Source organism: Uranotaenia lowii, chromosome 3 (assembly GCF_029784155.1).
Source record: "Uranotaenia lowii strain MFRU-FL chromosome 3, ASM2978415v1, whole genome shotgun sequence".
Lineage (NCBI taxonomy): Eukaryota > Metazoa > Arthropoda > Insecta > Diptera > Culicidae > Uranotaenia > Uranotaenia lowii.
Window position 1 is genome coordinate 8679758 of NC_073693.1, and position 27504 is coordinate 8707261.

General features: G+C 37.0%; 1 protein-coding gene across 6 annotated transcripts in view; it reads right to left on the reverse strand.

Annotated features, from left to right (window-relative positions):
• LOC129750541 (uncharacterized) overlaps nucleotides 1–27504 on the reverse strand; it is a 380798-nt gene that overhangs the window by 156559 nt on the left and 196735 nt on the right. For all 6 annotated transcript variants that reach the window (XM_055745501.1, XM_055745502.1, XM_055745498.1 and 3 more), the window contains exons 3-5: nucleotides 22153–22267; nucleotides 4781–5335; nucleotides 4340–4488 (exon numbers count right to left, since the gene is read on the reverse strand). In XM_055745501.1, the coding sequence (XP_055601476.1) occupies nucleotides 4340–4488; nucleotides 4781–5318 (687 nt within the window). In that variant the 5' untranslated portion in view covers nucleotides 5319–5335; nucleotides 22153–22267. The remainder of the gene's footprint in view (nucleotides 1–4339; nucleotides 4489–4780; nucleotides 5336–22152; nucleotides 22268–27504) is intronic.

Genomic DNA, 27504 nt, shown 5'->3' on the forward strand with positions numbered 1-27504 from the left:
ATTTTGCAAAAACAAGTCCGGTTAACACTTTAAGAACCGCAAAGCCCTCTATCAAAACCCTCTATAATTAAGAAAGTAGGAACTCTGAAAGCGATTTCCCGTATGAGCTCAAGAAAATAATGATAAGCATTCCTGAACTAAGAGTTGATCACACTGACAGTTTGCCACATATCCGACATTGTGTTGTCAAATAAACTGACTAAACTGGAACAAGAATACTGATGAGGTACTTTAACTAAAAATGTTTGGGAAGCAAACCGGTGGTCTAGTCTCTTCAAGTAATGTATTATTTTGAATACTAAACTCTATTTTTAAATTAATTCTTAGAAATAATGATTTTTCTTGCTCTTTTGATGATCACTGCTAAGTATTAAAACTAAGTATGCATGTATTTGTATCAAAAAGGTGGCTCCAGAGAGTCTTCTGTTAAATTGTTTTGTACTCATATTAGATTAAAGTGGTTCCATGGTATTCTAAATAAGAAAGCTTGACTTTTGAACATTGTTTGTAATTTCTTATCATCAAAGCAACATTTAAAGAGCGGCAACTGTTGTGGGTCCCTGGCTCAAGGAACAATATTTATGATGATTTTTTGATTTTACCTGCAGCCGTGTCATTCCACCACCGCATTTTTTTTCTGATTTAAAAGGATAATTTGATTGATGTTTTGAATACTTCAATTTAAAAATTTCATTTTTTAAATGTATTGTGATTCTTAGTTTATTTTTGTTTTCTTCAATCGCAGATGAACAAATCAACTAGACGCTTTTTCTTAACGAATATTCACGTTTCCCCTTACTCTAAATCCGGTGCCAGTTTACAATCCTCGCATTCAATGAATCGTATGCGTTTTATCAAGTGACGCTGCCATTTCTTGTGAAACGTATTTACGTCATTCTGAATGACCATTACAAAATAGACTAATTATATCAAACTTTCGCTGTCACTTACAATTTGTGCAGAGCTGATTTCACTCTCTCAGTTCTAACTAAATATGCCAGCAGGCAGCCCGTGAAAATTTCCCTTTCGTTTCAAACGGAACGTTTCTTACTATAGGTACCTACTATCAACGGCGACGATTCACTGCGGCCGGCCCTTCGCAGCAGTTCAGCCCTTCCGCTTTCTCCCTCTGGCGGTGGATGATCTCAACCTTAAGCGCGCTTAGTAGTTAGTTAGTTAGTTAGTTAGTGGGCAAATCTTGAAATAGAACAAACTAGGTTTTGTTGACGTCATTGGCAAGGCGCAGAATGTAAAGCAACTATGCACTACTGACTGGCTGCCAGCAGTATGTTTAGTATGTTTGTACATTCAACATAGCCACACACACGATTTGCATGTTGGCATGAGGTTTAATGAAGACTGCTTTTGGGGGGAAGAGCATTTAGAAGTGAAAAAAACGCGCCACTTTGGCAAAACATTTTCGCTTCACTCGATACCGATACCTTCAGGTTTCAAAGAAAGCTTCCGAGCAGCATCAGCTGGCCCTTTTTCATCTCAGATCTCAGGTTCACAGACGGACCAGAAGCAAAGTGGGGTGGGTGGGTAATATATATTTTTTGTTCTCCCCCGTGACCTGTCACTTGGTCTGGCTTGGCTTGGCAATCTGCTTCAGCATCGTTTTCAATTCACTAGAGTTAGCTCCCTTAATTTACTGTGTACGTGAAGTTTAACGTCGGTAGGGAGTACCGTATTCATTAAAAAAAATCTCTAAAAATACGCTGACTAAAAATAAAGATTTGATTCTGGATTGAAAATACAAATATAGAACAACTCAGCACAAGCTGAAAGTGGATATGTTTAACTATGGCTCCAGAGAGTTGAAATGAAAAGTGACGCGTATACTGGAAACATTCTAACAAAAAATCAAAATATTTTTTAAGAATATTTCTATGAAAAGTTGTCAAATGTCCTGTATTATTGAAGAATTCAAAAGCATCAAGAAAATAATAAATTAAAAAAAGAACAAGAAAATTGAGAAAATTAAGAAAACCAATGAAATGAAATTGAGAAAAATAAGAAAATCAAGCAAATCTTAAAAATCAAGAAAATCAAAAATGAAATAAAAACAAGATAAACAAGATGATCAAGTAAATAATAAAAATCAAGAAAATCAAGAAAAAATCAAGAAAATCAAGAAAATCAAGAAAATTAAGAAAATTAAGGAAATCAGGAAAATCAAGAAATCAAAAAATTAAGCAAATCAAGAAAATCCAGAAAATAAAGAACATCAAGAAAATTGAGAAAATCAAGCAAACCAGAAAAATTAGGAAAATCAAGAAAATCTAGAAGATCAATAAACTCAAGAAAATCAAGAAAATCAAGAAAAGAAAGAAAAAAATCAAGAAAATCAAGCAAATCAAGAAAATCGAGAAAATCAAGAAAATCAAAAAAATCAAGAAAATCAAGGAAAAAAAGAAAATCAAGAAAATCAAGAACATCAAGAAAATCAAGAAAATCAAGAAAATCAAGAAAAACAAGAAAATCAAAAAAACCAAGAAAATCAAGAAATTTAAGAAAATCAAGAAATTCAAGAAAATCAAGAAAAACAAGAAAATCAAGAAAATCAAGAAAATCAAGAAAATCAAGAAAATCAAGAAAATCAAGAAAATCAAGAAAATCAAGAAAATCAAGAAAATCAAGAAAATCAAGAAAATCAAGAAAATCAAGAAAATCAAGAAAATCAAGAAAATCAAGAAAATCAAGAAAATCAAGAAAATCAAGAAAATCAAGAAAATCAAGAAAATCAAGAAAATCAAGAAAATCAAGAAAATCAAGAAAATCAAGAAAATCAAGAAAATCAAGAAAATCAAGAAAATCAAGAAAATCAAGAAAATCAAGAAAATCAAGAAAATCAAGAAAATCAAGAAAATCAAGAAAATCAAGAAAATCAAGAAAATCAAGAAAATCAAGAAAATCAAGAAAATCAAGAAAATCAAGAAAATCAAGAAAATAAAAAAATCAAGAAAATCAAGAAGATCAAGGAAATTAAGGACATCATGAAAATCTAGAAAATCAAAAAAATCAAGAAAATCAAGAAAATCAAGAAAAACAAGAAAAACAAGAAAAACAAGAAAAACAAGAAAAACAAGAAAATTAAGAAAATCAAGAAAATCAAGAAAATCAAGAAAATCAAGAAAATAAAAAAAATCAAGAAAATCAAGAAGATCAAGAAAATTAAGGAAATCAAGAAAATCTAGAAAATCAAAAAAATCAAGAAAATCAAGAAAATCAAGAAAATCAAGAAAATCAAGAAAATCAAGAAAATCAAGAAAATCAAGAAAATCAAGAAAATCAAGAAAATCAAGAAAATCAAGAAAATATAGCAATCAAAACAACCAAGAAAACCTAGAAAATCAAGAAAATCAAGGAAATTAAGAAAATCAAGAAAATCAAGAAAATCGAGAAAATCAAGAAAATCAAGAAAATCAAGAAAATCAAGAAAATCAAGAAAAACAAAAACAACAAGAAAAACAAGAAAAACAAGAAAATCAAGAAAATCAAGAAAAACAAGAAAATCAAGAAAATCAAGAAAATAAAAAAATCAAGAAAATAAAAAAAATTAGAAAATTGAAAAAATTAAGAAAATTAAGAAAATCAAGAGAATAAAAAAATTCAAGGAAAATTTGAGAGAAGCAAGGTAATTAAGGATTAATTTTGTGTTCTCAAGTAAAGACTCTGAAAAAATTTGATCAAAATTTCACAATTTTAGTGAGCTGATTGAAGAATTTCACCTCATGTGATTCCAACGCATGATTTAAATTATTTCTAATCAATATCATTAAATAATATTTTCTTCTATAAAATGTCTGAATCTCAATATTTTTATGCAACAGCTTTTGGAACCACCCCCATCGGTTTACGATTTGTTTAGCGTGTTGCCCTACGTTTTTCGCCTCGACTCACTCACTATACCGAATGTGCTATCGAGAAAGCATTCAAATGGCTATTTATAGCGCAAACGAATTGCGTATTTATAGCGCTCGTTATATTTAAAATGGGTGCGTTCATTCAAATGTGGTTCGGTCGTCGGAAACTGCAGAAAGGAGAAAAAAACGGATGCTGAACTTTGAGAGAGAGAAAAGGGGCGGAGTAGAAGTAGAGATGGGTGAAGTGTCGCGAGCAATACAAAACACCCTCGGCCCTTTTCAGCTTCATCGCCTCATCGCCCTCTTCACCCCAACAAGCTGTCGATGTTATTGAGGTACTTATGAGGGATTTTCGATTCCAAACCCAAACACCAATGCCATCCTTTGTATGGTTCTTTAAGTATTTGCTGCTGCTTCTTTCTCTTCGACGCTCGATTCGACTCGTTATCGAAATCGACTAGACTACAACTCACCTGATAGTTTATCAGCAGGGGTGTATCTGGTCCATTGATAACGGTGATATTTTCATCGTCTCCCTCGCCGAAGCTCTGATTCATCACGATGCTAGAGCTTTCGTCGTCCAGTGAGCTCAGCAAAGGTTCACTCTGTCCGGATATGTCACCTGTTTGGGTTGGGGTAAAAAGAATTCAAAAATTTGATTCGGAACTTAAGAAAAAAAGATATTTAACAAAAAAACTGGCAACGAATGTTTGGAAAAAAAATCATCACCAATTTTCAGAAACCTACTAATTTTTGTCAGTTTTGTCATTTTTGTTATTTTTGCCATTTTTGTTATTTTTTTCCATTTTTGTCATTTTTGTCATGTTTGTCATTGTGGTAATTTTTGTCATTCTTGTCATAATTTTTTTCAATTAAAAAAACATCATGCTTATGATGCCATTAGTAAAACTCACCCAAATCGATGGAATCATTCGTTTCGGTATCGGTGGTCGTCGTAACATTCGTAACGTGCGTCGATGCCGAATCCGTGGAAGTGTTGATGGTGACCTCGGACGTCGTCGAAGACCCCATGACCACCACCTTGGGCACAGCAGCAGCAACCGCCCCACCTCCACTTCCCGCTCCTCCAACGGTGGCCGATTTCGGGGACTTGCTGACCCGAGTCTTCTGGAAGTAGAACCTCCGCAGGGCCGTACTCGGATTGGTGTGCGACGACGAGGACGAAGAAGGTGGGGTGCTGATGGCAATATCCGCCTCCGAGGATCCTCCGCTCGAGTTGCCGGGACTATTGGGTCGTCCAGCTGCTGCGGAGGGGGTGTGGGAGGAGGAACTTCCGCTGGCCCCAGTCGGTAGAGTGGTGGTCATCATAATGGGACTGAGTGGGGAGCCACTGCTACCGGAACAGGATCCAGTGGCAGCTGGACTGGCCTTGGTGGGGCTGGAACACGCGATGTCCATTGGCGGCTGAGGCTGCGAGACGGATACTGTCATTGCACTTGGGGGTGGCACTGTTTTGAGGAGGAGAGGAGAAAAAATTAAAATTTCAATTAACACCAGAGGTATGTTTTAGTTACAGTAAGGCCCAGCCTCAGAAGATGGCGAACGCGAGTTAGTATATCTTATATTATCTTTGGAACTACTGAACCGATTTGTACAAACAATATAGTTTACACCATTGAGTTATCTGAAGTCTCAAGATTTAGTTTGTCATACTAAACTTTTTAACTAAGCTTCAGCATTTTGATCTTCCTGAATGACCTACATACAACTACAAGGTTAAAGGGCCATTCATAAGTATTATTATGAATTTTCAGTATTTTGAGTAAAACATCGTAATGTAGAGGCAACTTATTTGCTAAACACCCGTACGTAACAAATTTTCGAGGAATATATCCGCACATTCAAAATGGCGGGCAAAATCATGCATGTTGGCTTGTTTCTAAGCTTTTTTCGCCATAAAATGATTGGAATAGATCTTACGCTGCAGGTTCGTCAAGAAATTCTCGGTGAAACGCTATTTGGCTATTATGTGGGCTCGCCAACCGAAGTATCACTTCTATATGCAGCCTCCTACGATCGCTTTATGGAGCTGGCTGACACCTTCAACATGAAATTTTTCCACATAATCATCAATAACTTAGTCTAAAGGTAAAATATCTCAAAACTTTTTTCGATGTTTGAAAACCTAGGTACATGTTGAGTTTCAAATTCGGAAACACTTGGTTTGTTTTTCAAAATTTCAAATGTAATTAAAAATGTTATTTCAAAATCTTGAAATATCTATTTCATCGAAGGCTCGCAATTATGTAGGTGTTTTGTATCCTTCATGATCAAGAAAACTCGTTAAAACCGTCAAAATAGAGACTGATCAGTGTTACCCCAAAGCATCAAATTCTAAACATAGACGAAATCGATTTTTAAATCAAATTTAAATTAGTCTAATAAATTTCTGCAACCCTGTTTTACGATAATAGGAGTCCAGTACTAGTTTTTAAAATATGAAATATGCCACATTCCCTTTAGCAGAAAAAATTATCTAGAAATATTGAAAAAAGTGATAAATTTTCCCCCCTTTTTAATCTACCGGGCACCATGCAAAACTTTTCAACTTCAATGGCTTCTAAAAATGTAATGTTCATTAATAATCATACCGGTTTTACATCAAAAGTTAAATTGACGTAGTCAGAAAAATAAATGATTGCACCAGTAATTTTTAAATTAACCCGTTCGAAACCGATTGCACACCGTGTGTGCAATGGAATTTTTTTGCCTTTGTCTGAACAATCATTCATTGTGAGTTTACTATTGCTCGGAAAAATAATATTCTTATACACATGGAATCCGCAAATGTTTTGCAAAATGTATTGAAAAATGGTTTTGATGAAAATCAAACGTCATAAAAGTTATCTAAGAGTAAAGTACTATAAGTTCGAATGTCATGAAAAGGCCTCCGTCTCGAATGGGTTAACATATATATGCCATTTTCACCCTACTAAGAAAAAGGGGTAAGTTGCAACGACCTTAGTTTTTTTTAATGAAAAATCAAATGAAAACGTTTGAAAATTTATAGTTTTTTATATATTTGTGATTTCATGACGCATAAAGCACCAATTACAGTAATTTTTGGTTTTATTCGAATTAAATTTTACATTTTTCTGTCAAAAGTTTGTTTAATGAAAGGGGTAAAAATACTATAAAATCTTCTACTAGGTGAAATCACAAAAATTTATATGTGGATGGATGAAATTCAGAAATTTAAAATCGCGTGAAGCAAAACAATCATATTGCAGCATATGGAAACGAGATTTAAAAGGTGTTTCTTTGAATTGCATGCCCAGACTAGTGACTAAATTATAAAAATATTTATTCGAAAAAATTTGGTGATTGTCCGAAAAATATTTTTACTTTTTGGTATAGGATAATCAAAGCAATATAAAGTTTGTAGATGATATCATTAAGCTTATCCACCATACTGGGTAAAGTTTTTTACGACATCGAAAAATGTTAAAAATATGCATCTATTACTCGTTTTTTAAATTTTCTATTAGAGTCAAAAACTTTAAAAAAATATCTCACGATGTAAAAAACTATGTCCTCATCATTTTGCTAAAATTTGCCATCATCAATCTTATAACATTATACTAAAATAAAAATTGAATACGTGTTAGTATACAAATGTTGCATCTAACCCTGCTGTTGCATGATGCCCCGTTTGGCGGTATGTTTCGGAATCAAAACCTCGGTTTTAAAATCTGGCAAACCAGAAGGCCCTATGCAAAAATTGACCCCCTCGCCCCCCGCCCCCTCATGCTAAGGAGTAGCTTAACGACCTTCGATCACTTTTTCTGGTTAAACTGCAAAACACAAATTTTGGGGGTAGGCTGTGACCGTCGATGACGGTTGTATTTAATTTGTGAGAAAAAAATTCAAGACCTTTCATATTTTTGGTTTAAATTGTTAATTTCTTTTGCTGAATTGTGATTTATTGAGAAAAGTGGTCAATTATGTGGATCAAGATTAACCAACTTTCATAGGATGCCTCAAGGATGTTCAGCTAAGTAATCTTTTTATATTTTTGAATGATGATTATTTGCAAACTTTAGCTTGACTGCAGTATCAACTCAGGGTTAATTTCTAGTTATGGGTATTCAAAAAGTTTTTCCGTAGAAGTGGTTTATTATCAGTGGTTTAGTTTAAACCTAGCGCTGTTAGGGTTAATGATTTATCCCTAGATTTACGGGGTTTTTACATTTCGAAGCTGTTTCAGGAATGCAATTTTTTTGGAGGATTCTTCTGAAACTCAAATAATGAGAATTTTTGTTTAGGGTTGGTACCACCGAAAGCAATAAAAAAGAGCGACGAAAGAATACATTTATTAAAGGTCTTTTTTTCTGTTATGCAGAGATAGGTATATTCAAGTATTCTGAACATAACTTAAAACTTCGTTTTTCTTGGAAGCATAACTCAATTGTTTTGAATACCTTACATGTATGTACGTATTGAGAATTTCACTCATTGAAAGTTTTATTATGCTAAAGAACTCATGAAATAACTGGTTCGATAGAAATATTCAAATATGTATGTGCTTCTAGCTCTTGGCGCCGCGTTCAATGATTTTATTACGTTTGTTTTCCAATCAAACAACTTTAATTTCAAATCAGTAAACTAACAAAAGGCCAAAATTAGAGAATCATTGAGAAGTTGTTAGAATGACTATGATGTTAATTTATCTTATATCAGGTTTTAAATTTGTCCTTTTCTTGTTCTTTTATTTCTTTAACATTCTAACTGATTCTGGAACTTTAATATAAATTCGTTGTAGAAATTTATTATTTTTTTATGAAGCAATTAGAAAAGCTAGCTAGTTTGGCCAGAGGAGTTAATGTATTAAAATTAAGCACCGCATAATCTTTATATGTATATATGGGTGGAAATACGAGATAGTTCTAGGAAATCTAAGCAAAAAATTTTTTTTCGATATTTTACTTTAAAAAAGAGCCGTGTTAGAAAATGAAAAAAATTAAAAATAATGACAACAAATAAGGCTTTCACTTTGAGCAGGTAATAAATATACTACATCGCACTTGTCAAAAGTGTTTCCTGATCATATCCTTTATCCCACATTCCCAAAACAATTTTTTTTGCTAGGATGCAGAGGTGACCTCGGTCCTAAAGCACAAATTTGATTCTTTCATCCCTTTCTATATTTTTCCTACCTATCAATTGACTACTAGGACGTGGCCGGCGCCGTTATTGATGGTTAAAGAGAGAGTATCAGTTTTGTGTACTGAGAGTGAGTCGCTAATCCCAAGCATCGTTCTTTTGACCTTTGCGCAAAATTGATAGCCTCGGTCAATCACGGAGTAGCAACCATTGGCGATGTGGAATTCTTTCTACTGAGCCACGCCTGCGATCATGGTGCTCGAAATGCATTTATTTAAAAAAAAAACAATTAACAAAGTTCATATCATCAAATAACAATCAGAATCAGGAAAAACCATTTCAATGAATTCCATTTTGTAAAAAAATTAACAGAGCATTTCGGGTACAATGATTCAGGTGGATGTGAGTAGTCAATCAAGCTAAGCTAAGCTAAGCTGAACTGCAAAACACAAATTTTGGGCTGAAATAATTATGCACATGCTAGAGTGCCCCAAATGACCCGATATTTGAAAAAGTTATTCGCTGCAGGCTTAAATTGATCCTAGGCCTTCTACAAGGGCTCATGCCTAATTTGGACCAGATCGGATCACGGGAAGGGGTCGCCCAACGAGCCTAAAGTTTGTATGGGATTTTGAGACGTTTTGTTCGGGAGGAAAATGTAAGTATGAAGTCCCTTTCTAGATCTCAGGGCGGCACGCTTATCAAACAAAATCGCAGGGAGCTGTCTCAAAACAAAGGGGTCCTGGTGTCTGGCTGTTATTTGCACTAACAAAGTTTTTAGTTCTTTATGTGTACATTTTAGCAAAGTCAGCCAGCACCAGGAAGCCGCATTTGACCGGTTAGTCCTCTCGCTGACTCGTCTACAACGTCAGCCTAATCGACACCCCGTACCAGGATCAGCAGCATCCACAAGGGCTTGGCCCTCCAGGTATCGTGACACTGTTGGTACTACTTTTCTGTGCATCTAAAGCGTGAATAAAACCGTTGTTAAGAGAAGTGAAATTTTGGGGTTTTTCTGAGTGCTTTCTGGAAGCTCCCTGCGATTTTGTTTGATAAGCGTGCCGCCCTGAGGTCTAGAAAGGGACTCTCTTACACGCCGGTGGGAGTGGTAGGTTTCATACTTACATATTTGGCGCCCGACGTGGGGCACTTCTCGACCAATGGTATATTTAACTCTTAGTTGCACAGTACAATTATCACAATAATGGCACGATACCTGGAGGGCCAAGCCCTTCTGGATGCTGCCGATACTGGTACGGGTGTCGGTAAGGCTGACATTGTAGACGTGTCAGCGAGTGGACAAACCGGTCCAATGACGATGGCGGACCCCCTTTCCCTCGAGTACAGCGTCGATCTCGATTGGTGAAGACAGTGGCCTTTCAAGTAACGGGTGGTCCACCGTCTTGGGTCGATCCGTGAGTTTCGAGGATGTAAGATCGACCGGTACTTCCGATCGTGGGTTAATCGATGTTCGGTGGCGGTTATTCCCGTCGTAGTTGGAGGGAAATGGTTATTCCAACCCCGGTATTTTGTCCCAAAACAAAGGGGTCCTGTATTAAGGAGACACTGGCATAAGCGCGCATCGTTTTCGGCTAGAGCAAAATGGCGGATGATCGGTGGCTGGTTTACCTGGTGTCTGGCTGTTATTTGTACAAATGTAGTTTTGCTAACTTGATCTATGTGTATACACTGTGGTGGTTTTTAGCAAAGTGAGCCAGCACCAGGAAGCCGCGCTTGACCGGCCTTGAACCGCGAGCTTCGGGCGTTGCTCTCGCTTCGCGATCGCTTCTTGTTCGTTCCATCGTCGGGGCGTCTCTGCCGATCGTGTGGTTACCCGGAAGCATCGACTATCCCAATTGACCTTCTGATTGTGAGATTACGAAGCTCTCTAGTCACTCACTGCGATATTCTACTTATTTTGAAAAAGCTACGTTAAACCGCGATCAATCTCTACCACCTAGATGGAAGTGTTATCTGACGCTTACAAAAATGAAAATCCCCCTGGTCCCCTTCGGCCGAATTCTTTTAAAAACGCCTAAACCTAAAGCCTTAACTATGACAAATATTTCATCCGAAAAGTGCATTTCGATTCGAGTTAAGATAAAAACTTTAAGCTTCAAAGCAAAGCTATCTTTTTAGGGTGATATTTATCACTGTTAATGAGAGACACTGCTTCGAACATTTTGACGCAGTATCAAGAGTGATGAATATCACCCTGAAAAAAGTTACCCTTTTTTTTAAAGTCATAAGTCGAATTGAAATGCAGTCTTCGGATGAAATGTTTGTCATAGTTTAGGCATTAAGAAAAACCGTTTTTAAAAGAATTCGGCCAAAATCCCTTACAAACTTTAGGCTCGACCCCTTCCCGTGATCCGATATGACCCAAATTTGGCATGAGACCTTATATTAGGCCTACCCAAGTAACCATTAAGCCGTAAAAACTGGCCATTAGTCAGCCGTATAGTCGAATATAGAAATGCCTTACAAAGCCTGAAAGCTCTATATTCGACTAAAGGGTTGTCCAAGGGCAACTTTTGGCGTGTAATTTGGCCGATATACGGCTTGACCATGCTTTCAAAACACATCCATGCGGAAATGTCAAAAAAATTTCAGTGGGTACAACCCACTGGATGAAAAACAACAACAAATAAAAAAAATAATTTCATGTTTCGTCTTTTTAGCCCCAACGCTATCTCTCCCTCACTCCTCCTTTCTTAAGTTGTTGTTTTTTTTTGGCGAATGGTTCTTTGCAGATTAAACCGGAATCGAACTCTTGACTAAGCATAACTTACAATACATCAGCGCCCTTGCTCTCTGAACCAAATCAGCCATGCATCAATCCTGAGTAATTTAGCATATTAAAATGAAAACCCTACCCTATGAGCCATCCACTAATATAATTTTACCAGTTATCCATGATGATAAAGTTATTATATTAATTATATCTATCCCAGCAAAAAGAGAGAGAAGAAACATTCGTATTTGATGTGAAAACTTATTTATTTATTTATATTATACATTTTTTCTGAAATGCAGTAAAGTTTCTTCCCGGATCTTTTGTAGTAGGTACATACATATACACTATTTCTCACTCAGTTCATCATTTTATAGGTTTCAATTTACACAATAAACACTATAATCGCTTCAGTTGATTTCTCAGAACAATTGTTGGATTTCTTTGGGCGCAGACCAGGATATTTACTATGCCCCATCAGGATTCAAGGAGGTAATCATTGGAAGATAGATCCGGTGGCCTCCTTCGGATAGCCAGAGCCTTCATCGCCATGAATCGCGCGATCAGCTCCTCCTTGTTCATCGTCCTTAGTTTCGAACCGCCGGTGGAATCCACTAATACAAGGGCTGCAGCCAACCAAAGTAATTGAACTAAACTAAAATCTCGCAGTTTAATTCATTGCTGTTTATTTTCGTATAAAATGTCACGCTCGAAGGATTGACGTTTACTTCACTAAGCTGTCATTCACAGAGCATGGAAGCTCTGAAACAGCATTATTCACCAATTTACGGCTTGTTTAGCGGCTGTTGGCTGACGGGGCCTTTTGGCACTAAAAACATGTTATACGGCCAATAAGCACTCAAATGCTGTTATCCGTCCTTTAAGCGGCTTATAACAGTGCTTAATGGCTTACTGGGATAGGATCAATTTAAGCCTGCAGAGCATAACATTCCACAAGCATGAAATTTCCCATACAAATTTGGGGGCGGTCTAACATGCACTGATTGCTCTACTAAATAGGTTTTTTTTAATTTAGACATAATTTCACAAATATCCATTGATTATTTTTTGATGATACGACAAAAAAGTGTATTTCGAAACGCATGTTTGAACCGCCATTATTTTTTCTTTTTTCTGAATGTATAATATCTTGATTGATCTTGATTGACGAAGGATAAATCCTGAACTAATAGCATAGCATTGGAATTCTAATCCAAACTTCAAGAACAAATAATTTTTTTGGAGTATATTAAATAGTGCACCTATAAAATTATCACCTTATTGATTCTTCATAAAATTTTACAATAATCGTTTTCAATTCAAATAAAAGAACGGAAAAGAGGTGAGGTCGTGTTTCTAGGATTTTATTACTCAATATTTTTCGACAGAAAGATTTGTTGAAGGGTACCAATCTGGTGATTTTAACAATACATTTTTTTTTAATACGGCCATAGAATGTTTCCGGTTACTTAAGTGTGAAAACATGATAAGGATCACATTGATTATCAACACCTATAAATGCACCTTATCTTAAAACTTTTTTTTTTATTTAAAGAAAACTTTCGTTTTGCTTTCAAATTCAGCTCAGATTTCATGTTGAAGTGATTGATGCAGTTTTTTACGATTTGTGAATTTTTGATAGAAAATCTGATAGAAATGTGTTACGTAGGAGGCATGGGGGTCGAAAATGATCGAAAATTGCATTACGTAATATTTGAACGGCCCCTAAATTGAAATGAAGCCTTAGATTAAGCTAATTGAATGTTGTATTTTTACACAAATATCCAATTTTAGCTTTACCCTCATAGCAATGATATTGATTTGAAATTTAACTATTTTTTCCTGTGTTTACCAATATATTTATTATTATTAGCATCGATGGAACTCATTCTATACGTTCTAAAAACCGTTACAGATTTCCCGGTTTTCAAGAAAAACTTCGAGGCGAGTCCGTATCAGCCCGGATGCCCGAATGTTGATAAAAACTGCCCGGTCTTTGTCCGGATGTATTCACATTTTCCAAAAAAAAAATCCAATTGAGTAATGATAAGTTTTAATTTCTGATCCGAAAACAAATTTTTCAGAACTATTTTAAACGAAATGAAATAGAATGTTTTCAGAAGCATTGAACACAATTTGATGTGCATCGACGAAAAAAAGATTCAAGTGATTTTCTCCTATCTTTTTCTTGATTTTGTTCAAATAATGAATCAATTTTGCTCAGATTTGTTCAAATATTGCCTGGTTTTTGTATGTGATAATTTGAAATTGAAATTGAACCGTGCTTCAAAATTTCTGGAATGCATAGTAGGGTCAAGTGGGGTAATTATGAACACGGGGTAATTCCGAACAAGTGCCATACGCGCTGCTGTGGGGGATGAATGAACACCAAAAGTTCCAAAAGTGGTAGTTTAACATCCGATTGATAGCTGTAAGGTGTTTCCGATCTGTTTTCAAATCATAAAGATATCAATTCAGATGTTTTAAAAAACCATTACCTCGTGAAACGGAAATCGTTTCGGACAGTGTTCAATGTTTTGAATATCAGATCATAGGAAATCCTGCTAGAATATTGTTATCTACTGTTTTACATGCAGTTAATGATGCTTTGTCTGGATTTTGAAGAAATTTTGAAAAATTTTATTCGCACTGGTTCACAGATGGGTGTTCATATTTACCCCATAGTTTCCGTCCTATGGGGTAATTATGAACACATATTCTTATGCATTTCCTGACATTTCTAATGCTTTTTAATGGTCAAATGATTGATTCATCAACTTAGGGGGACATTCACTAATTATCCAAGCATTTCCAGACCCCTTTCCCCCTCCTCCCTTTGACAGAAATTTCTTAAAAAACTACTCCCCCCCCCTTTCTATAACATCTTAACATATTAACGACCGTGAAGAAATCTTAGCCGGGAAACATCAACACTCGGCATTTATACCCCAGAATCCACTGGACCAAATTCAATAAATTTCATAATTAAATTAGATCTGCAATGTGTTAAGTTTTGATTTTTTGAGAAATTGATTTTTTTTCCAAAATTGAGATTCGGATTAAGAAAAAAAGCTCTACCAGTTCTTTTCAGTCTTTGCAAAAACTTTTGAACCCCATTTTTTTAAAACTGAAAATAAAGTTTCAAAAGTGGAAGAAAGTGAATAGAACAGAAATTTTGAAAAAAGCTCAATCTGTAACCGAATTGAAACAAGTCTTAATTTTGTTTAAATAAATAGGGATGAAAACTCGATTTTCGTTGATAAAAAGGCAGTCAATAGTTTTACCGGTAATACCAAAACCGAAAACCTGTATCTCAGGAATAGTTCTCTTATACCGAGTACAGGTTTTACGTGCTTCCAAAACCAGTTTTTTTTGGTAATTGATAAACAAAAAGGTTATAAACCAGAAATGTTTAATTTGGCTAAAAATTAAATTCCCCTTTGTTTACAAAAGGTTTGCTGATCGAGCTTTTATTCATAACTGTGTGAAATTTAACATTTCTATGAACCTTAAATCTCTGTGGCAACAGTAAAATATATGAAAAACTTTGATAAATTCAATTGGTGAATAAGTCCACAAAGCAAAGATCAATTTTCCTGAATGTTTGGACAACGTGCTGCTATTCAGAACATTAGAATTACAGCAAATAATAATTTTTTATGTGTTAAATCCGGAAAAATTTATTTTCTTGCAGTCTTATTTTTTACTAAGATACTTTTTTTCAATATTAATTTAAGTCTACCTCTTTTCTGATACCTGATAGATACTTTTTTCAATGTTAATTTGTTCGAATTTTTTTTTAATTTGGTGCAAAATGAACATCTTTTGGCTGAAGATTTTCTCTTTAAGTTCGTTGAGGAAAACTTCGGTAGTACTTCAATTTTTTTTTTGAAAGAATATAGAACTACTTATGTGAACTTTCAGATAGTTGATAAAAAAAATTATAAGTGTAAATATTTTTCAAAACTTTCGATCATATAGAACTGACAAGAATTGTAAAAATTACTGTTCACTGATCCAAGAAGTTTTTAATAAGTGTTTTTATGAAACAACCCTTTTAAAATATTTTCGAATTTCCTGTATATGTATTAGGATATATTGACAGTTTTACACGAACACCACCTTAGCAGGAGGCCTCAGCCCTAACCTCAAACCATAGGAGAACAGAATCAATTTTTGAGAAGGGCGCACGATAAACGCGATTTTGCGGTACTAATATCGACAAATTCGCCCTGTGGAAAAGCGACACACAGATGCTCGTGTTTTGATTTTTTTGGGTGTTCAGGACTGCCAAGTGCATTGATATTTGGAAAATGAATATATTTTTTTTAATATGAATTTAAACGAAATTAAACGCAACATTTATCTGAACTGAATAACAACTGTCTGTATCGCACACTTAAACGATGTAGCGAATTATGTGAAAATATTATAAATAATCAGAGCAAGCAGGCTATTATTTTCATAGTCAACATAGACGTGGCTTTCATTAATTTACTTTTTTTTGTAACAGTGAATGATTTTGCATTCGTTTCGAGGTTAGAAACAACTCTTTTTAATTTACCGAGCAGTACATTCAAATATATTTCAGATGTTTTAAATTTACCTTGAAAATTCATGAGCGAAAGATGGCTTATCTTCATCAATTTTATTAGAGACGCACCGTAATGATTTCAAACGTTTAGCTGTTGATTGTTAAAAATGTATTCAATTCAGAAATATTATAATTAGTTTAAAAGAAACAAAAACTAATTTTAGTAACGCACCTAGCATCACTGGTGAGGCCGTCAGCTCATCAAAATTTGAGGTTATGGCTGAGGCCGATTTTTCGCCAATACTATCGCCCGTATATACCCTTATAGGTTTCAATTTCATGATACCTCGCACGTACGTGAAAAGCCTATCCCACGACATTTTGGTGAAGATTTGATGTTTGCTGCGCAGGACATTTTAAACGGATGTAAAAACTATCGAGTAGCCTAACTCGTCTAAAATTTCACACGTATGGAGAGGTCCTATCAAATAAAATGTTCTGTAAAGACGTGTAAAAAAACGGAAAAAAGAAACCAACCAAAACGTAAAAGATGTAACAAAGAAATTAAACTCTCGAAACAATAGATAGAAGAATATCAATTAAAAAGAACACTAAATAGCTATTTTTATATTGTTTTATATCTTTTATACATGAATTGGATTGAGTTTTTATAAACCAACCCATTTTCTTGTTACTGCTAAATATTTGCATTATTTGGTGTTGAATTGAGATTTTCTGACACCATATAACTCATATTGGACAAGTCTCGGGGTAAATATGAACATAGTTCGGGGTAATTATGAACAAAAATTTTTAAGTAAAAAATCACCATACACTGCTTACTATGGATAAATGTAACGTATAACTACTGTTACTTTTCAAAAATTTTATACCAAGTTCGTAATCCGTGTTCATAATTACCCCCTAGAGAGTGGGGTAAATATGAACAGACGGGGTAATAATGAACAGACGTCCCAAGGACAGAGGTTGCGACCAAAAAACAAAAGTTGTTCTACAGAATGATGAAGAGCACGGAAACATTCATTGATGGTAGCTTTTCAAAGTTTGTGATAAGAAATTAACATATGGTGGGTGTAAGTGTGCCAAATGAAGAAATTTTGTTCATAATTACCCCACCTAGCCCTATAGAATCCCTACGTATTATCAAATATAATTGAAATCAATATTCACCACACTTATTTTCTTCATATAATGAGAAGGCGACACCATCAGCATCCTCTAGCGGACAAAATGGAAGCACTAATTCGAGAAATTCGTCTAACTTGTGAATAGCGTGTATTCCGACTCGACTTGATCAGGGATGCCAGTTATGATAAATGAAATTGTTTGTTTCTATTCTTGCACGCAAAATAATTTTCACTTAAAAAATAAGTGACATCTTTAGTAAATTCTCGCCATACGTAATTTCATTTGAATTTTAAGTGATGGGTCAAGTGAAATTCACTTAAGTGATCGGTCAAGTGAATTACTGCGGTTACTGCGGATAGTGCGACTTCTAAATCTTCCCGGCTGCAAACCAGAAAATCTGTCCAGTTCAACCCACAAGCTGCAAAATGATAACACCTTTAAATAACTTTTTCTTATATCACGTTTAACACAAACTACCACCAAAATCGCCTAGAGAAGAATTGATGGGAAACTCCAAATCCAGCATAAGCTTTAAACGCTGCTCTTCAGAATTTGCCATTTTGAACTCTGAAAGTAAACACAATTACAACCCGACATTCAATTGAAATTCAAGTGATGGGGAAGTGAATATTTTTTCTCACTTCAAATTCAAGTGACGACTGAAGTGAATGTGGATGAATTCACTTGAAATTTAAGTGACTGCCAAGTGAAATGTTTATGTCGCACTTGATTGAAAGAAAATCACTGGATCCTTGTTTTTAAGTGAAAAATCATGTGTATTTTAAGAGTGAATTTGGGTTCAGTGTGCACCATAAAAATTTCAGTAAATCAACAAACAAACAAAAAGGAATTTAAGATAATATCTCCATTCCATACTTGTAAATATTTCTGAACAAAATATGGAGCGGAGAAATTATACTTTCAATCACCTTCCTTATTTAATTGTTTCAAAAGATACATAGATTTGGATGCGCATAAAGTCTTTTTTAAGAAAAGGATTTTTAATTCAATTGGTCAGAATAGAAAAAAACTGCTTAACTGTTTATAAAAATTTTGCTAACTAATAATAGTTAAAGAAAAAAATATTTACGTAGAAATATCGTTATTTTCTCTTAACTAGATGACGGGTGTCGGTTTTCAATTTGGCAAAAAAATGGGTTTTTTAAACGATTCGTATTTAAAGATGGTATGAGCCGTTTAAAATAAAGAATTTACAAAAAAAAGATGGTACTGTAATTGTCTCATGCTGGATGCTTCTTGTTGATATTTGAACATTTTCAAACAAATTGGTTTATCATTATCAAACTATAAAAATTGTTAGAACATTTATCAAATCTAGATCTCAGGTCAAAGGATATTATACCGAGCTTTTATCCAGCAATATCATGACAATAATCTCCTTTAAATGTTCATAATTAATTAATTGATAAAAAAAATCAATGCTAACAAATCGTTTCCGAAATGCCAGTGCTCCAAAAAAAAAGGCTAACAACTAATATCCATGTTTTCTGATAATGGACTTGAAATTATGCCTAAGAAACTTGTGACATATCTTCTGAAAAACATGAAAGAAGAGAAGGCTGGTGGTGCGAATTTTGAATTCATTTCTTAAATAAACGGAATTTTTTTATGTGTTCCTAAACTGAACATGAAAGTGATGAAAATATGTTCGGATGGCACCCCTGATCAGCATTTTGACAGCTCCAGTTTAACATTTTGAAAGGGCACAAATTGATTTTTTTTAATAATGAAACAAATGTGTACAACAGGATTGTTTTTTCTTTCATATTTAAACCAATTGTACTGAAATAAATAGGAAAAAACTCTTTCGATTCTCAATTAATAATCGGAATGCGATATATTTCTCAATGTTTTTCTATCATTTATTTGCGAACGTGAACGCAAAACAAAAATCTAAAAAAATAAAAAATCAAAGCTGAAAAAGTTTCACAGAAGCGATAATCAAGGAGAAAACAAAATTTAAGCACTTTTTTTAATTAACACTAAAATTGTGTGCACATTAAGCATCAAGTCATTTGTTATTCCCAAGAAGGAAAAATTCTGTTCCCGCCATGGAATGTGACGAAATTAAATGAAAATTCATCTCAGGTTCCGAATGGCATTTATATTGGTTTTGAAATGAAACATTTATTATTTTTTACTATTACAAAACAAATGATAATCCAAAACACAAAAAAACTATTTAAATATAACTAGGAAAAATTTATAATAATTTGAATTTTTGAATTTCTATTTTTTATTTATTTATCTATATTTAATTTTCGTCTCTTAGCTAAGCTTTTAAAATTTGTATTAAGCTTCCGCTTATTTTGATTTGCCGTTTTGTATGACATATTCTAGCTAACGGATCGTTGTTAAAAACTCGAAATGAAGACAAAGATGAAATAAATTTTATGGAATTCGATTTAATGAAACTAAAGGCGCAAATGTTTGATTGAGAATACGTAGTTTGTTTGTTTACTCGTAAAGTGCTGGCGGAAATTTGCAATGCAAAAGTCTAAAATCTGTGCTGGCAGATTTCATCGCGAATGTCGTAAATCAATTTATTTTTAGTTATTATAAATTAGTCATTTATAATAAATTAGTCATTTATAACGAATGCTTAACCTAAAAGTTTTAGAGTCTAATAACATTCCCATTTCATTCTTCCTTTTTTAAACTTTGCGTCAAATCGATAGTAATATTACAATCACGATGTTTAAGAGTATCAGCAGCGGTCAGGTGTCAAAGCTATAATAACACTCATTTTTGACACTTGCTCTTTGGTATGTATTGAAAAAGCAAGCCTATGGCTCCTGGCCTGAATACCGACAAGGTCCTGATTTGACAGGTGCTAAAGTGTTTAGGAAAAATTTACAAAAGAAAATAGCAACATAAAACAACAACACCTATCGGAGCGTCACCAGTGGCAAAAATGGAAACTAGTTAAGCACTTACCGGTGCGCAAAGGAGCTGCTAAAGCCTAAAAAGGACCTAGTATGTGTCCCGGGTTAACACCTTCGATAGCACTTACCGCTGCCGATGCTTTAAGGGTTTGGATAACGTTTTAAGAATTGTAAGAATATGCACTGTTAATAATTCATATTTATTCAAAAAGTACTCATTTTACTTCCGCCTTTTCGATATGCTACGACACACTTTTTGCGATTGTCAATTGAAAAATCAGGACAACTGGCATCTCTGATCAAAGCTCCGAAAAAATTCACAGTGTAATACTTCCATTTCTGTCGCCAGATAGCGCTATTCGTGTCTCCCGATTTCTCGTTAAGTGGTGTATATCGGTTCTAGTATATCTGGTATTATGCATCGCTCTCACTCGGTTCACTCGGACAAGCACGCTCATAAGATCGCTCGTTCAGATATTTTTTTTTTTACTTTGATGAGAGGAAAAAACGAATTTCAAAATTAATTAAAACCTTTAAAAATCTGCCAGCCTATCATTCAATGTTTACTTCATGCCTATCCTTTACGCTCATTTAGTTTATTATGAAAATAAAACAATTTTTGTGGTAACTATGGTTACACACAATGAGAGATTGTCTAACAAACAAGCTGGCAAACATACCAATATTCAAAATGTTTTCAACAATCGACTGTCATTTCTTTTGCTTACGAACTTGCGATCATAAGTTAACATTTCACGATCACATTTTGGAAGTGCATTATATGTTTTTAGAAAAGTAGGGAAATTAAACACTTCTGGCCAGCTCTAATCTGTAAAAAATCACATTCGAAAAGTTTGGACAAAATAAGTAGCCCATTAGGTGCCATTAGGGTACCTAGTTTCAAAGTCAAAGAATGGTGACCTGTAAATTTTATCTGCTCGATTTTTAAATACTTTTCATAGAGGGTAGGTCCAAAAAACTGGCAATGTAAACTTTTCAAAAAGCTCCAAATCCTTACTTCGAACTTAGCTTGAACTCTTCAGAACTTGTTAGAATATCCACGTAGAACTTGTAAAAAAAATTAGCAGGACCTAAATGATGTCATCCGAAAACTTTGATTATTTAATTTTTTCATTCTGATGCTTTATCTTCTTACATATTAGTGACTATGAAGCCTCTGAAACTGCATTTTTATAGGGATTAACGTTTACAACAACATATTGTACTTAGTATGGCCGTAGAAACGGAGATAGGGTGGTTGGGCGTTAAACCTTTCTCCGTTAAAATTGATCTCTTTGAATGTATAAAAAATATTCGAAATACTTGTTTCGATCGAAAATCTATGTTTGAAAAAAGTTTCGTGCACCCTAAACAACAATATTTTCCCTCAAAATGAATGGGCGTGAATCACGCACCGCAGTCCTGATTGATGGAAACCGGCATTGTAGAGTGAAAGGAACGAAACTGCAGTTGAAGAGAGAAAGAGAGAGTGTTCAAGGACCTAGCACCTTCCTGTACTAGTAAGAAGTGAAACACCTCTTTCTCTCCATTCACAGAAATGGCCCTAACAATAATTCAATCGGAAATGACAATCATTTACGATGTGAAGAAACGAGCACCATGCCACACAGTTTAGGTCCAAAGCTATTTATTTGAGGCTTAAATTGTCTAGAAAACCCTTTAGATTTGTGTTTGACAAATCCCAAAAGTTTACATTGAAGGTTGTTAGTTATAACATTGATTAACAAAATTCAAATCTAAACTGACTTTAACATTTGTTGTTACTAATCGACAAATACTGCAGCTGACAGAAGCAGCGAAAAATCAATTTTGTCTTACCTTTGGTTTTCCGTGGTGTGGAGGGTGGTGCTGGTGGTGTTGGGGCCTGTGGTCTGGCTGTGGAGTTATCTCCTTCCCGACATCGAGAAGAAGACGGACGTTCGACGTTTTCAGTCTGGAATGAACGGAAAAAAGAAAAGCAGAAAATGCCATTACAATCGTGCGCTCGCTGATTCTCGGTCGAATAATGACGGTAACAATAACAGTGTTGCGGGAAGCTACTGGGTACATAAAAGAGGAAAACAGCATCCTCAGCTCGAATTTCCATCAATGAAGTGTTACTACTTTTACGGCGCGATACTTTCTCTGCTTTCATTCGATCCATTGGTCAATAAACAACAGATGCTGCTGCTCCCTTAAATAGGGGAACATGCCCTATTATGCGCCACCTAAGTGAATCGCTGATTTTCTATGTATTCCACGTACAAATTGTGTTCAAAATGGGTGTAATCGTTGAAGAAAAGTGTTTTCTACAAATTCCTATGGTTTTTCATTCCTTAAATTGCTATAGTTTCTTCAAAAACATGATTTTTTAAAACCATATTCAAAGCCACAGAACAAAACTGTGTTGCGAATACGCGCCGCTGTGTATTCAATACGCGCCTAGCAGCCGAACACACCCGAGAGCAGCCGAAGACCGAAAACACACCAATACTTACAGACACTTTGACTGGAAAGAAAATCAAAATGGACTAATAGAAATTTAACAAAAAATGAAAAATAGATTTTTTGGGCTGAATTAACGCTAAAAATATGGTTTTAGACTTTTTGTTCATTTTCAATGAAAATTGGCCTTTTTGAAAAATTAATGCTATTTTCAGCCTACTACGATTGGCGCATTATAAACAGCGCATGGGCGCATGATAGAACATACCCATGAAAAGCATACCTTAGCGAGTTCAGTATGATTTTTTAGCATAAAACCATAATTTAGATTCTCCTCTATCGATGTGTCAGAAAATATTGTCTTATTCGTTTTTCTCTGCTTGGTGACACCTTATTGAAAGTCTTTTAAAATTTAGATCGAAATGAAGAAAAACCTAAATTGTGAAATTATCACGACACAGGGGCATTTCAAGGAAAAATTCATACTAGCCATGACCAATCACAGCATTTAAAACAAATTGGTAATATTTTGCAGGCTTAAAATGTTTCAGATTCTTCAAAACAAGAGTGGCGCGTATTAGCCACATGGGGCGTTATATGAACTTTTCCCCTACATATGTATTCTGCTGTTGTGAGTCACGGGTGAGAAGTTATGGTGAAAACATGAAACCGGATGCTACAAAACAGTTGTTAGTGCTTTCATTTTGCTTTTTATCTGGAGGTGGTAAAATTGGATTCAACTTCATGTAACAAAGACTATCATTAAAAATGTTCTTGGCCAATGTTGATGATGTGCAGAACTTATCTTAGAGCAAAGTTTTTGTTTTTGATAGAAACACCATCAAACTAAGAAACAAAATAAAAATGTAACTACAGCGGAAGAAGATCAATTTTCTTCATTGAGATGAATATTGATGAAAAGAGCTCATCGTCTGTCATCTATCTTTGGTCTCTCTGTCGTCTGTCTGTCGTCTGTCTGTCGTCTGTCTGTCGTCTGTCTATCGTCTGTCTGTCGTCTGTCGTCTGTCGTCTGTCGTCTGTGTGTCTGTTGTCAGTCTGTCGTCTGTCTGTCAGTCGTCTGTCTGTCATCTGTTAGTCGTCTGTCTGTCGTCTGTCGTCTGTCTGTCTGTCGTCTGTCTGTCGTCTGTCTGTCGTCTGTCTGTCGTCTGTCTGTCTGTCTGTGGTCTGTCTATCGTCTGTCTGTCTGTCGTCTATCTGTCAAATGTCTGTCGACTATCTGTCGACTGTCTGTCGACTGTCTGTCGACTGTCTGTCGACTGTCTGTCGACTGTCTGTCGACTGTCTGTCGACTGTCTGTCGACTGTCTGTCGACTGTCTGTCGACTGTCTGTCGACTGTCTGTCGACTGTCTGTCGACTGTCTTTCGACTGTCTGTCGACTGTCTGTCGACTGTCTGTCGACTGTCTGTCGACTGTCTGTCGACTGTCTGTCTATCGTCTGTCGTTTGTCTGTCGTCTGTCTGTCGTTTGTCTGTCGTCTGTCTGTCGTCTGTCTGTCGTCTGTCTGTCGTCTGTCTGTCGTCTGTCTGTCGTCTGTCTGTCGTCTGTCTGTCGTCTGTCTGTCGTCTGTCTGTCGTCTGTCTGTCGTCTGTCTGTCGTCTGTCTGTCGTCTGTCTGTCGTCTGTCTGTCGTCTGTCTGTCGTCTGTCTGTCGTCTGTCTGTCGTCTGTCTGTCGTCTGTCTGTCGTCTGTCTGTCGTCTGTCTGTCGTCTGTCTGTCTGTCGTCTGTCTGTCGTCTGTCTGTCGTCTGTCTGTCGTCTGTCTGTCATCTGTCTGTCGTCTGTCGTCCGTCGTCTGTCGTCTGTCTGTCGTCTGTCTGTCGTCTGTCTGTCGTATGTCTGTCGTATGTCTGTCTTCTGTTTGTCGTCTTTCTGTCTTTTGTCTGTCTGTCGTTTGTCTGTCGTCTGTCTGTCTGTCTTCTGTCTGTCGTCTGTTTGTCGTCTGTATGTCGTCTTTTTGTCTTTCGTCTGTCTGTCGTCTGTATGTCATTTGTCTGTCGTCTGTTTGTCGTCTGTCTGTCGTCTGTCTGTCATCTGTCTGTCTGTCGTCCGTCTGTCGTCTGTCTGTCGTCAGTCTGTCGTCTGTCTGTCGTTTGTATGTCGTCTGTCTGTCGTCTGTCTGTCGTTTGTCTGTCGTATGTCTGTCGTCTGTCTGTCGTCTGTCTGTCGTCTGTCTGTCGTCTGTCTGTCGTCTGTCTGTCATCTGTCTGTCGTCTGTCGTCCGTCGTCTGTCGTCTGTCTGTCGTCTGTCTGTCGTCTGTCTGTCGTATGTCTGTCGTATGTCTGTCGTCTGTTTGTCGTCTTTCTGTCTTTTGTCTGTCTGTCGTTTGTCTGTCGTCTGTCTGTCTGTCTTCTGTCTGTCGTCTGTTTGTCGTCTGTATGTCGTCTGTCTGTCTTTCGTCTGTATGTCATTTGTCTGTCGTCTGTTTGTCGTCTGTCTGTCATCTGTCTGTCTGTCGTCCGTCTGTCGTCTGTCTGTCGTCTGTCTGTCGTCTGTCTGTCGTCTGTCTGTCGTCTGTCTGTCGTCTGTCTGTCGTCTGTCTGTCGTCTGTCTGTCGTCTGTCTGTCGTCTGTCTGTCGTCTGTCTGTCGTCTGTCTGTCGTCTGTCTGTCGTCTGTCTGTCGTCTGTCTGTCGTCTGTCTGTCGTCTGTCTGTCGTCTGTCTGTCGTCTGTCTGTCGTCTGTCTGTCGTCTGTCTGTCGTCTGTCTGTCGTCTGTCTGTCGTCTGTCTGTCGTCTGTCTGTCGTCTGTCTGTCGTCTGTCTGTCGTCTGTCTGTCGTCTGTCTGTCGTCTGTCTGTCGTCTGTCTGTCGTCTGTCTGTCTGTCGTCTGTTTGTCGTCTGTCTGTCGTCTTTTTGTCTTTCGTCTGTCTGTCGTCTGTATGTCATTTGTCTGTCGTCTGTTTGTCGTCTGTCTGTCGTCTGTCTGTCATCTGTCTGTCTGTCGTCCGTCTGTCGTCTGTCTGTCGTCAGTCTGTCGTCTGTCTGTCGTTTGTATGTCGTCTGTCTGTCGTCTGTCTGTCGTTTGTCTGTCGTATGTCTGTCGTCTGTCTGTCGTCTGTCTGTCGTCTGTCTGTCGTCTGTCTGTCTGTCGTCTGTCTGTCGTCTGTCTGTCGTCTGTCTGTCGTCTGTCTGTCGTCTGTCTGTCGTCTGTCTGTCGTCTGTCTGTCGTCTGTCTTTCGTCTGTCTGTCGTCTGTTTGTCGTCTGTCTGTCGTCTGTCTGTCGTCTGTCTGTCGTCTGTCTGTCGTCTGTCTGTCGTTTGTCTGTCGTCTGTCTGTCGTCTGTCTGTCGTCTGTCTGTCGTCTGTCTGTCGTCTGTCTGTCGTCTGTCTGTCGTCTGTCTGTCGTCTGTCTGTCGTCTGTCTGTCGTCTGTCTGTCGTTTGTATGTCGTCTGTCTGTCGTCTGTCTGTCGTTTGTCTGTCGTATGTCTGTCGTCTGTCTGTCGTCTGTCTGTCGTCTGTCTGTCTGTCGTCTGTCTGTCGTCTGTCTGTCGTCTGTCTGTCGTCTGTCTGTCGTCTGTCTGTCGTCTGTCTGTCGTCTGTCTGTCGTCTGTCTGTCGTCTGTCTGTCGTCTGTCTGTCGTCTGTCTGTCGTCTGTCTGTCGTCTGTCTGTCGTCTGTCTTTCGTCTGTCTGTCGTCTGTCTGTCGTCTGTCTGTCGTCTGTCTGTCGTCTGTCTGTCGTCTGTCTGTCGTCTGTCTGTCGTCTGTCTGTCGTCTGTCTGTCGTCTGTCTGTCGTCTGTCTGTCGTCTGTCTGTCGTCTGTCTGTCGTCTGTCTGTCGTCTGTCTGTCGTCTGTCTGTCGTCTGTCTGTCGTCTGTCTGTCTGTCGTCTGTCTGTCGTCTGTCTGTCGTCTGTCTGTCGTCTGTCTGTCATCTGTCTGTCGTCTGTCGTCCGTCGTCTGTCGTCTGTCTGTCGTCTGTCTGTCGTCTGTCTGTCGTATGTCTGTCGTATGTCTGTCGTCTGTTTGTCGTCTTTCTGTCTTTTGTCTGTCTGTCGTTTGTCTGTCGTCTGTCTGTCTGTCTTCTGTCTGTCGTCTGTTTGTCGTCTGTATGTCGTCTTTTTGTCTTTCGTCTGTCTGTCGTCTGTATGTCATTTGTCTGTCGTCTGTTTGTCGTCTGTCTGTCGTCTGTCTGTCATCTGTCTGTCTGTCGTCCGTCTGTCGTCTGTCTGTCGTCAGTCTGTCGTCTGTCTGTCGTTTGTATGTCGTCTGTCTGTCGTCTGTCTGTCGTTTGTCTGTCGTATGTCTGTCGTCTGTCTGTCGTCTGTCTGTCGTCTGTCTGTCGTCTGTCTGTCGTCTGTCTGTCATCTGTCTGTCGTCTGTCGTCCGTCGTCTGTCGTCTGTCTGTCGTCTGTCTGTCGTCTGTCTGTCGTATGTCTGTCGTATGTCTGTCGTCTGTTTGTCGTCTTTCTGTCTTTTGTCTGTCTGTCGTTTGTCTGTCGTCTGTCTGTCTGTCTTCTGTCTGTCGTCTGTTTGTCGTCTGTATGTCGTCTGTCTGTCTTTCGTCTGTCTGTCGTCTGTATGTCATTTGTCTGTCGTCTGTTTGTCGTCTGTCTGTCGTCTGTCTGTCATCTGTCTGTCTGTCGTCCGTCTGTCGTCTGTCTGTCGTCTGTCTGTCGTCTGTCTGTCGTCTGTCTGTCGTCTGTCTGTCGTCTGTCTGTCGTCTGTCTGTCGTCTGTCTGTCGTCTGTCTGTCGTCTGTCTGTCGTCTGTCTGTCGTCTGTCTGTCATCTGT